The sequence below is a fragment of the Tachysurus fulvidraco genome, chromosome 3 (assembly GCF_022655615.1).
Source record: "Tachysurus fulvidraco isolate hzauxx_2018 chromosome 3, HZAU_PFXX_2.0, whole genome shotgun sequence".
In the NCBI taxonomy this organism is placed as follows: Eukaryota; Metazoa; Chordata; class Actinopteri; order Siluriformes; family Bagridae; genus Tachysurus; species Tachysurus fulvidraco.
Genome location: NC_062520.1, coordinates 9,191,986 through 9,204,472, shown reverse-complemented (window position 1 = coordinate 9,204,472; position 12,487 = coordinate 9,191,986). Strand labels below are relative to the sequence as shown.

The 12,487-nt window shown below is 44.6% G+C and overlaps 1 protein-coding gene across 8 annotated transcripts in view; it reads left to right on the top strand.

Annotated features, from left to right (window-relative positions):
• Positions 1 to 12,487, top strand: part of LOC113644229 (piezo-type mechanosensitive ion channel component 2) — a 128,448-nt gene that overhangs the window by 43,520 nt on the left and 72,441 nt on the right. For all 8 annotated transcript variants that reach the window (XM_047810778.1, XM_047810782.1, XM_047810781.1 and 5 more), the window contains one exon: positions 11,169 to 11,211. In XM_047810778.1, the coding sequence (XP_047666734.1) occupies positions 11,169 to 11,211 (43 nt within the window). The remainder of the gene's footprint in view (positions 1 to 11,168; positions 11,212 to 12,487) is intronic.

Here is a 12,487-nt window from a genome sequence, read left to right as displayed (position 1 = left end):
TTTCACATTGTAGCTATAAGTGACTGTGCATTTTTTTTACTTTTAACTCACTCATGCAACAAAAAACTCCAAAGGAACAGACAGCATAAAGCCTTTTCTTTTGCCCTTGAGGCTAATTTGGCATCAACATTTTGATAAATTTTTGTATAAAGCATTGTTATTAAATCAGCACACTGAATTGAACAGGTTTTATTTAGATTCGTACCCTATCCTGTGTTCTACGCTTTCCTGAACTGTATTGTCTTTAAATTCAACACCCAGGCCTTGAACTGATCCTGCAGCTGCTCTCCTCCACACACACAAATGAATATGAATGAAAAAAAACAAAAAGTTAACTTTACCATAAATTAAAGTTAGTAATTAATTATATCTATGAAGGATCAGAAATGCATGCATGGGTAGTTGGCCAAAGGTTTTTCAAGAACAGAATATATAGGACAAAATAAGAGAATCACAGTTTGCCACGACCCTTAATCATACATGGCATTTGTATATAACCATATGCTTATATTAACCCTTATCAAAGATGTTTGAGAAAAACGTAAGAACTGTTTTGACAATACTATAAACTCATTGTATTATTTCATATGCACACAGTATTGTATTATTTCATATGCAAACAGTATGTATCTGTTTTCTGAAAAAGTGTTTAAGGCAAACACAAAATGATTTTCAAGATGCAGATCTCTTAAGAGTAAATCAGTTTGCAAGTTATAAACCTCTAGTGCAGCGGTGTCCAATCTTATCCAAAAAGGGCCGGTGTGGGTGCAGGTTTTCATTCCAACCAAGCAGAAGCCACACCTGATTCCACCTGTTTAATCAGTTCTTCTTGGCTTTTAGTAGACTCTGGTGTGGCTTCTGCTTGGTTGGAATGAAAACCTGCACCCACACCAGCCCTTTGTGCATAAGATTGGACACCGCTGCTCTAGTGAATCGGGGCTTGAATAAGTCAAACACTAAACACCTCACACTGAAAAGATTTCTCAGGTCTTTCTCACATTATATTATATCATTAAGCCACGCTAACTATTACGGTTTCACCCTTCATCCTTCCTGTCCTGAGGGAATTTTCAATCTCCATAGAGTCACTCTAACTTTTTCAGTTCTTGTGAACTTTGTTTCAAACAAAAATGCGACTGTGCAGCCTGTAACTGCAGAGCAAAGTTTTTCTACACTAATTATTCCAACAGTAAGTAACTAAAATAAATACAAATTCTGTTTGATATGGACACCATTACCATCTCCTATAGTACAGTGAATTATTTTTCACTTGTTTACTGTTTTACTTTCCTATGCCATATTTATAAATGCATTGTATTGTAATTAGTCAAACTGCACCTTCACACCCATTACTTTGACCCATAGACATTGCTATACATAGTTGGGAAAGCAAAACATCCTGTTGCACAGTTAGTAGAGTAATGTGTAGAAGAAGAAGCATTTATTTTCCACAATGCAATTTATTTTTCACAATGTATTTATTTTGCACATATGCAAATGTACATATACAAACCTCTAGCCTTCCAATAACCCAGAGCCTTGTCCGCTGAGCCACCAGTGACCTGTAACTGAGACACAAGTGATGTGCAACATTGCTTATGTTGATTACATTTCTCAAATTTTGATACTGAAACAATAAAACAATGAACCTGAAATACTGAAACAATGAAAGAAAAATACTGAAATACTGAAACAATAAAACTGAAATACTGAAATACTGAAACATGGATATACTGAAACACTGAAACACTCAAATGCTGGAATACTGAAACACTGTAACACTAAAACAATGAAACTGAAATACTGATCAGATCTCACTCACATTTAGATCCGAAAAGCCAAGGTACTAAATGGAGATATATACACATATATACAGAGAGAGAGAGAGAGAGAGAGAGAGAGAGAGAGAGAGAGAGAGAGAGAGAGAGAGAGAGAGGCCTGTCTGTCCTTTTCTCCTGGGTTACACTTTTCTCCACTCTCTTGTCTCATATTTGATGTGAATTCTAGTTCAATACTGTATATTGATCTGTTGCTGTTGATATAAACTTCATGTCAGGAGCTGCTAACAAATTTTTTTTTAAGAATTATTTTTTTGTTTGCATGTGTTACACTGCTTTGTAATGCTAAGTCAGAATACAGCATGAGCTCAGGATACAGAAAGCATGAGTACAAGCCACGATTGTCAAACTAAACATCATGGGTGCGATTGACTCGGATGAACACTTCTGCCCGATATTTTTTTAAGGGATCAGCAGAACACAAGCACACTATACACACTAGTGTAAACTAGGTGAAAGGAGAGAAAAGATGCTTATAGGGGAAGGGGGGAGTCATGAGCCTTAAGCACACAGATCCAGATTGGAGTTGAGTTTCGGGAGAAACCCAAACTTTGAAGTGCACACAGCACCAACATAAAAACATTGGCTGGATGTTGAGCTGGTATTTTAACCTGTCACTGAGTAAATCTTGACTTAAGACTCTGCATTAATGAAGAGAAAACAAGTCCAAAATCAAGGTAATCCATGGATCTGGTTTCTGCTCTGGCCCCAGTTTTGAAACTGCTCTGAGGCACTGCACTGTGTAACTCTATAAAAACAAAAATATAACAAAAAAAAGGCACAGAGAGAGAGAGAGAGAGAGAGAGAGAGAGAGAGAGAGAGAGAGAGAGAGAGAGAGAGAGAGAGAGAGAACATCATGTGCTGTGCATGTGTACATATTGGGTGTGTCAAAAAAGTAAGTCTTCAATGAACCTCAGAGCACACATATTCACTTCATATATTTTTATTGTTGTTAAGATCAATATACAATAGACGCTTTAATATCATTAAAGCCCTCATGTCAGTTGCTTGATGCAAGCAAATATGTCACAGTTGTCTGTGTTATTGGATAATTTCATCATTCTATCATCAGCTCAGGGCAATGCCAGTGCATTATATGTTGCTTTTGGCAATCTCATGTTGTGCAGGTGGAGATTCTTGTGAGTTCCAATACCACACAGACATGTTGAGAATGTACTGTATATGCAAAGCTTTTATCACCTGTCAGTGTAATGCAACGTGAATAAACAATATTGTCTTTTGTGCAGAGCATTTCATCTTTTGTTGAAACGTTTGTCTTTTTTGGCACTTTTCTGATGAGCTGATATAATATGAAATATCCTTGATGTGGATTTGGATGTTATGGTGAAATATTTGTAACATTTTCACACAGGTTATTTAATACCACTACAATCTCACAGTTGAGTTATATCGTGCACAGAGGTGTGTCTCAGTTATGTCTAGCTCTTAATTTGGACAATGCAATTTGCAAAATAATTTTGACTGCAGAACAATATTTAATATTAAAGTTTTTTCTTTTGGTACTTCAAAGACACATGCTGTACCTTTTATTAGGCATTTCTAAATTGTTCGTAGTGTGTAAACTGGTGAGTGAGTGTGTGTGATTATGGTCTCTGATACGTTGGTGTCCTGATCAGGCCCCCTGTCTTGTGCCCCAAGTTCCCTGACTACAGGTTCCCTGTGACCCTGTGTATACAGTACAGGAAATTAATGGATGGAATTGCTTATTTATATGATTAAATATGTCTGTTCAATGTATGTACAAGAGATATAAAAAGTCTACACACCTGTGTTAAAATTTACATTTATTTTTTTGTTGTTTTTTATTATTGTTGTGACCTTAATTTTTAAATCACTATCATTTCATGTCAAGTATGTAAACAGTTCTAATTTTAACAGGGGTGTGCAGACGTTATATACCCATTTAGCACGTTTCTCTAACCCAAGGTTGCTTTTAAATTACATAACACAAAGTAATAACAGTAAGAGATAAGTTACTTATTTTTAACAAAATGAATTGTGAAACAGTGACGCACAAAGACATTAAAAAATCTTTTAGCATTTTTTTTCTATTAGAGACAGAATATTAGATCAAGTGCACTTAAAGGCAGGGTCTCCGATTTTTGACATATAAAATCACCAAAACAAACACGTCCCTAACCCAAATGGGTGCCACCCCTGTATTGATAGCTCCGCCCACACATACATACGTAACCCAGGCAAATTATGGAAAGAAATGTGTCTTTAAATCATAGGAAGGGAAGAACAATACGATTGCAGATAAACAAACAAGCAAAAATGACACACAAGTACAATCTTGCAAAGGACGAAGTATATTAGTTCTATGTAACAAAGCAAAACGTCTCTAGGTTACAACCGTAACCATAGTTCCCTGAGGAACGAGATGCTGCGTCGAAACGCTATGGGAATGCCCTCTGCATGACCGCGCTCTGAACCACGTGTGTAATCAGACCAATAGGCTTTGGAACGTGACGTCATCGGCGGGTGACGTCGCGTAAACAGGAAGCTACAAATGGCTGCGAGATGGACAAGACGCTGGCTCCTGTGAGAGAAGGTAAGCGCCGCAGGGATGCAGGGAGTGTGGCATGGAGACGCAGCGTCTCGTTCCTCAGGGAACTATGGTTACGGTCGTAACCTAGAGACGTTCCCTTTCGGAACTCGAGCTGCGTCGAAACGCTATGGGAACGAGTGTCCAATCACGCCACACTGACCAGACCCTGCTTAAAGAGTGAGGGCCTCCGCACCTGCACGTAGAACAGAGGAGCCCGGGGTGGCTCTGAGGTCAAGGACATAGAACTCGACAAAGGTCAGCGGGGTGGACCAACCCGCAGCGTCACAGATGTCTTGGAGTGCCACTCCAGCGGACCAGGCCGTAGAGGCCGCCACACTCTGGATGGAGTGAGCTCGGACCCCGAACGGTGCGGGGAAGCCAGAGGGCTTGGGAGCCGACAATCGCATCCACTATCCATCTGCTCAACGTCTGCACAGCGGCCAGGAAACTCTTCCTGTTAGGGCCATAGCAGACGAGCAGCTGCACCGATTCTCTCCATGGACTCGTCCTGCGGAGGTAAGTGACCAGTGCTTGCACTGGACACAGTCGGTTCTGTCGCTCCTGTTCGGGGGCTGTAAATGGAGGAAGCTCTGGAGCGGAGAAGGGTCTCTCCTACCTCGGTAGAGAGACCAGCCGCTATGAACTGTGCCCCCTCAGGAGCCACAGCCACAGCCTCCACAGCTCTGGGCGGGGGTGCACCAGGGTTCCGCCCGCCTGTGAGAGGAGATCCCTCCTGGGAGGAATTTCCCACGGAGGGCCCTCGAGTAGGGACACCAGATCCGCAAACCATGGCTTGCCCGGCCATCGAGGTGCTACAAGGAGGAGACGAACTCCATCCCGGCGAACTCTCTCCAGAACTCCAGGGAGCAGTGCAATCGGAGGAAAGGCGTACAGGCGTAGCCTCGGCCACGACTGCACCATGGCATCCAGACCTAACGGGGCTGGGTGAGAGAGAGAGAACCAGAGGGGACAGTGCGAGGTTTCCCGGGTCGCAAACAGATCCGCCTGGGCTCTGTAGAACCTCCGCCATATGAACTCCACCACCTCGAGGTGGAGACGCCATTCCCCAGGCCTCGGCCCCTGCCTCGACAGGGCATCTGCTCTGACATTCAACCGTCCCGGGATATAAATGGCCCTCAAAGAGAGGAGTCTGTCCCGAGACCACAAGAGGACCGCCCGTGCTAACTTGTACAAAGGGCGAGATCAGAGGCCCCCTTGGAGGTTGATGTAGGAGACCACCGCAGTATTGTCCGTGCGGACCAATACATGGCGATCTCTCAGGTCCGGGAGGAAGTGTTGTAACCCCAAAAACACCGCCATCATTTCCAGGCAATTTATGTGCCACGAGAGACGTGGGCTGCTCCACAGACCTTGGGCGGAGAGGCCACTCATGGCCGCACCCCACCCCGTGAGGGAGGCGTCCGTCGTTAGCACCCAACACGGGGCCTGGGGACAGAAACGTTCGGTCTTTCCAAACATCCAAGGCTCGAAGGGCACGCCGCGAGGCCTTGATGGAACGATATGGGTTTCCCCTAAGAGAAAACCCCCTGCCCCGGAGCCACCACTGGAGGGGCCTCATGTGCAGGAGGCCGAGTGGGATTACGCTGGACACTGCAGCCATGAGCAATAGCAGCCTCTGGAACCGCTTCACAGTGAGTGGCTGGCCTTCCCGCACTCTCCTGACTGAGGTGAGGATGACTTGACAACCCAAGCAGGTGACAACCGTGCCTGCATCCGGGCCGAGTCCCAGATCACGCCCAAAAAGGTGGTTCTCTGTGCTGGAGAGAGCACGCTTTTGCTGGCGTTTAGCCGAAACCCAAGCACCTTCATGCAGGCGAGGACGACATCTCGATGACGCAATGCCTGGCACTCCGACTGAGCCAGAATCAGCCAGTCGTCGAGGTAGTTTAAAATGCGGATGCCCTGGAGCCACAGCGGGGTCAGTGCTGCGTTGACGCATTTCGTGAAGGTGCGGGGCGAGAGTGCTAGGCCGAACGGGAGGACCCGATATTGGTAAGCTTCGCCCCCGAAAGCAAACCTCAGGAACCTCCTGTGTGCAGGAAGGATGGAAACGTGAAAGTACGCGTCTTCCAGATCTATTGTGACGAACCAGTCCCCTGACCTGATCTGAGCCACGACCTCCCTGAGGGTGAGCATCCTGAACCTGAGCCTCCTGAGAGAGCAGTTCAAGGAGCGTAGATCTAGAATGGTACGCGACCCACCATCCTTCTTTGGAACGACGAAGTACGGGCTGTAAAAGCCTGACTCTCGAACCGAGGGGGGGACCACCTCAATGGCTCCTTTCCTCAGGAGTGTGTGCACTTCTTGTTCCAGGACCAGAGTCTGCTCGGGTCCCACCAGGGTGGGACACATCCCGTTGAAACGGGGAGGAGAGGACGCGAACTGAATCGTGTAGCCGTCCTCTATGGTCCGCAGGACCCACCGGGAGACTCCTGGCAGCTCCTCCCAAGCTGTCAGAAAGTTCCTCAGGGGAACCAGCCCCTCAGGGCTGGCCTCTGACCCATTCAGAGCAGCTGGGGCCAAGACAGACCGGCCTCCATGACCCGAACGGCCGGAGCCACGTACTGCGGCCGTTGAGACCTCCTGAGAGGCGGCGGGCCTTCCCCATCCGTACAGAGACTTTGGGCGGAAGTGGAGGGAGGTGCCCGCTGGAGGGGGGCCGTGCTCTGAAGCACATCCTGTGGCAGAGCCAACGGCCTAGCGCCCCGGTGTTGCAGGGGAGGGATGGGCACCATCACGTGAGGCGTGCCCCATCCCCCCAACCGTAGATCGTCAGGATCTACGCACCACTGCCCGTTTGTCGGTTGGCGAGGGTGACCCTCAGGTCACCCTGCTCCTTCCTGGGCCTAGAGCGGCGCCTTGAGCCCTTAGGCCCTGCCCGCGGAGATCGGGTGGCCACGCTCTGTCTCTGGGCTTCGCGGTGCCCGGAAGGACCAGGCTGGGGCTGCCGCCGAACAGCCCCACGAGATCGCCGAGGGAGGTACTGCTGAAATGCAGCCGACTGCTTCTTAGACTCCTGGAACTTGTGTACGACCGCCTTGACAGCGTCGCCAAACAGTCCAGGAGGAGCCATCCAGTCCAGTAGCACAGCTCGATCCTTGTCCGGGAGGTCGGACAAGGTGAGCCACAGATGCCTTTCTGTGGCCACCAGGGCTGCCATGAACCGCCCAACGGCCCGCTCCGTGTGCTTCGTGGCCCGAAGAGCCAAGTCGGCAGTGCGAGGCAACTCCTCAATATCAGCGGTCCCGGAGCTAAGTCCCTCATCCAAATCACATAGCAGGTCAGCCTGGTATGCCTGCAACACACCCATGGTGTGGAGGCAGCCCGCGGCCTGACCTGCTGCCGCGTAAGCCTTACCTACTAAGGCTGACGTAGCACGTAGCGGCTTAGTAGGGAAAACCGGAGCCTTTAGCGACGATGCTACGTTAGGGGAGAGATAGCTAGCCAGCGTCTCTTCCAAACGTGGCATTGCCACACGTGGCATTGCCCCGTAGCCACACGCCTTAGCCCCAACCACATTCGCGTAAAGCGAGATTCGCACCGGGAGAAGAAGCAGCCTTCAGCAGACGAGGCTGAAGAGGACTCATCCACCTCCAATCCCGCTGCTAAATCGGCCTGCGAGCCCCATGAGCGCCGGCGCCGCTTTGCCTCGGCAAGAGCGGGACCGGAGCCGCGAGGGAGAGCGCTCTTCTCGAAGAGCGCGCTCCGGGAGCGAAGCGTGCGTATAGCCATACGGCTGCAATGCGAGCAATCGACTCCCTCGAAAGCCGATTGTGAATGCTCTACTCCCAAGCAAACAACGCATCGATCGTGCGAATCCTTCCCGGTAATAAAACGTTGACACGGAAAAACACACTTTCGGAAGTTCTGTCTGCTAGCCATCACTCGATCAGAAAAACACAGTATTAGAAAACAGCGCTTACCTGAATGAGCAGAAGCTAGCGTCTTGTCCATCTCGCAGCCATTTGTAGCTTCCTGTTTAACGCGATGTCACCCGCCGATGACGTCACGTTCCAAAGCCTATTGGTCAGATTACACACGTGGTTCAGAGCGCGGTCACGCAGAGGGCGTTCCCATAGCGTTTCGACGCAGCTCGAGTTCCGAAAGGGAACCAAAGTTACTCACCTATCGAGAAGGAAAAAAGTGCCTCGGCGACTTAAGTAAAGTTGAATTTCCCGAGTCAATAACTCCTGAGCTAAACGCTGTTACTACACAAAACACGGTTGTAGCTGCCTCTCTACATTACTACGATAGAAAAGAGGTGTTATTTGTGTAGTAACAGCGTTTAGCTCAGGAGTTATTGACTCTGGAAACTCCAATCTGTGAATATGTGGCCAACTTCCTGCTCCTTCAGCTCTCTCCAGTGCTGGAAAGAATCCTATATTAACATGGTCCTACTTCTTGCCTTATCATAAGCCTTTCTTCACTTTCTTTCTTTGTTTTATCCTCCATGTCAATGTTAAAAGCGCTTTCTGCTAATGTCACACATGCACACTGAACACTCTCTCCGCCGCATATTGACAAGCCCCGCCCCTTTCTGCTCATTGGCTACACGTTAGTTTTGATTTTTGCTTTGATTTTTGTTTATTATCGGCCCGACTCAGTTTTCTGAAGCATTTCTCAAAAATCGGAGACCCTGCCTTTAAGGACACTATCATTAACAAGATAATAGATTAGAGCTTGGAGCTGTCTTGGATGGGACATGGTTGGTGTTACAGCATTAGTGTTGCCACCTCACAGCTCCAGGGTCTCTGTTTCCTTCCTGAGTTCAGGTTACTCTCTTTGCAGAGCTTTGTATTGCGCTCTGTGATTTTTGGTCTGGTGTCCAGAGTGTGTTCATGACTTGTGTGCTGTGTTTCCAGGATTGGCTTCAGCTCTACGGCAACCCTGGCCAGGATAATGCGGTTATTTAAAATGAACACACTCACACATTTTTAACCTAATCTCTGCTTTTGTGGTATATGTCAGAATACCGCAGACAAAAAATTTAATATGTTTTACCATTCTGAGAAAACATAGGGGCAGATTTATTTATTTTTTGAATAAGTGGCTTGAAAAACATGAATATAAAACACAAATATAAATAAAAAAGGCAGCAGAGTACAATTCAAGTACAGAAATATAGAACAAGTCTTAATAAATCTCTCCTAATGGAGTTTTATCCAACTTCCTGGAGCAATATGGTTACAGGGATAAATTGTAACCACAATCCAAAACTTTGACTAAAGAATTCATGAAACTGCATAAAAATACACATTGAAAATAAACATCTTGTTGTTTTCCCAACAGCCTTAAGTCCTGCATTATAAGCGTTTTTTCACTGAACAGTCTTTTATTATTCTCAGTGCAGAAAAAACATAGAGAAATTCTTGTCTTTGGTAATCACGTATGTGTTACAGATGTGGTAGATAGAGATTAGGTTAAAAAATGTTGAATAAAAAAAAAACATTTTTCTTTTAAATATCCAGGGACCACATGAAATTGTTTGTTCATTGCTCTTGGAAGGCATAAAGTTCAAATGAAGCGTTCTTAGGCACACACAGAGTGTTCGGTAGGCCTGGAATTGTGTGTGCAACCATGTTTCTAGATACTCACACTTTCAGAATTTCAGTATAATCAACAGACTGTCCATAATGACAGGAAGGTACAGTATGTCACGTGTGGACAGCTTTCTTTAGTGCATTTTTTTTCTTGATCACGATTGAGATCGAGCGTGAAGCAGAAGCCATCGGGAAATAGGACTGAAATTTGGGCTCATTCCAGATGTACTGGTTTGTTATGCATGGCCTCCTCTGAGATGACAGTTTGCCTCTGACTCGTGAAGCTTCTCAGCTCCCAGAGTATGTGTTGCAATTTGAAGCACATGTTTTCTATCAGTGAAATGTTGTAAATGAGGTGTGAATCACTAAATACAGTGTATATATTTCAAACGCCCTTCTGTACAGCACCTCCTGGATCGGATGAAATACTCAGAAGTGAGTGCTCTCTGGTTTATGTCGCCATTTCCTATCAAATGACTGCAATGCTGCTGCTTGGTTTATTTAAAAAACATATCTTACTTAATTCATGCCTCGATAGACACTTGGTCACACAGGAAATTAAAGATTAAAGACATCTTTTTTTTTTGTTAAATAGTTAATCATATACAGTTAAATTAAAGATGTATAAACTTTATTCATAAACAGTTACTATATATATATATATATATTCATATGCTGTATTTTTATATTTGATTTGAGTTTTAATTAAATTTTAAATTCCCCTTTCATCTCTAGTACATGTTAAAGAAATTAAATTTTACTGTTAAATTAGGCATATATACTATATGTAGTCAGAGAGAGTGTGTGAGAGAGAGAGAGAGAGAAAGAGAGAGAGAGAGAGAGAGAGAGAGAGAGAGAGAGAGAGAGAGAGAGAGAGAGATGGAGAGAGAGAGAGAGGGAGAGAAAGAGAGAGAGATAGAGAGAGAGAGCATAAGACATTCCAAGCCACATGAGCATGTCAGTCCCCACAAACCATTTTAAGTTTATATTGTGCTTTGTACATAAACACTATACGGAATACAAGTATTTGCCCCCTAAAACTGACCCCGCCTATGAGCAGTAGCCCTGTATACAATACATTATAGATATATCTATACTCTACCCTGTTGTATACTGTTCTATCTCTCTTATATGTCTCTTATGAATTTGTTTATATTCGTCTAAATCCTGTTTCTGCTTTTTTTTTTGTCCCTGCAGGTTCTTCATGGGAGAAATCAATAAGACAGCTGGGCTTTGAAAGGTAGGAGTGTGTTGTCTCCAGATTATAAATTCAGCTGGACAGCGTTTACATGTGAATGATGACAACAGATAATTTATTGTTTGCTTTGATCCGCCTGTTTTCATTGGAGACCATGATTTCTTTGCCACAACAAACCAGGATATTATACTGAAGGATATTTTATCAAGCCATGAAAATAGACAAAAAAAAGATCATTTATTCATATGATACTAAGGCGGAATCCAATCCAACCCAAGCACAAGGTTGTTAAAGGAGCCAACAAATTTTACTAACTTACCCCACACAAGTGTATGATGCTTGTGGGATGAACAGAGGAATAAAGAACTCCCCCTCACCCTATACACACTTACACACACACACTTACACACACACACACACACACACACACACACACACACACACACACACACACACACACACACACATACATTGCCAAGTTAAAGAACTTCTAACACAAAGCCAAATAATATACATAACCACAAGCTAGGGCCACACACTGAGTATTTGTGTAATTATTTGTACACACAAAAACGCATACACACAAACACACATACACACTTTCCTGACTGTAAACAGAGCTATAAAATAAGTAGAGGAAAAATAGGCAGTTATTTGAAAAACAGAACTGTGAGGAATGGTGTGCTAGCAGGACACACAGACACACACAAACATACACACACACCTTTGTGCAATGTCTGAGGTACAAATTTCAATTTAAAGTTGTTCTGAAATGATAGAAATGGTCATTTACATTTATTACATTTAGCAGACACCCTTATCCAAAGAGCTTTTGTTTTGTTTTGTTATGTTTTTTCATACAACTGAGCAATTGATGGTTAAGGGCCTTGCTCAGGGACTGATTGGTAGTCCAACACCTTAACCACTAGGTTTACCACATCCATAATAGAGCATAAATGCTCTGGAGTACAGAAGAAAGTCATAAATGTATTAAAAAATGAATACGAAATGAAGGTCAGGACATGCGAGTAATATGTGGGACATTAAAACAGCTGCTGTTTTAGTCTATTGCAAAAAGTGCTGTATATAGAAATGTGTAATTCTATTCCATTGGCATTGCATTGAATTCCTGTGTTACATGTAGACTTTATCTATAAGTTTGTGACATATTTGTTGTGATGAGGCTTTGTGGCAGTTGTAACTCAATGGACCAGGTAATCCAGCAGTGTTAAAACAAATTAGTTTTAATACTCAAGTACCTTAAATAGGTCCTCCACCAAGGTCCTAAGATGGTCTATAAAATGTAGTTTGTCATAGG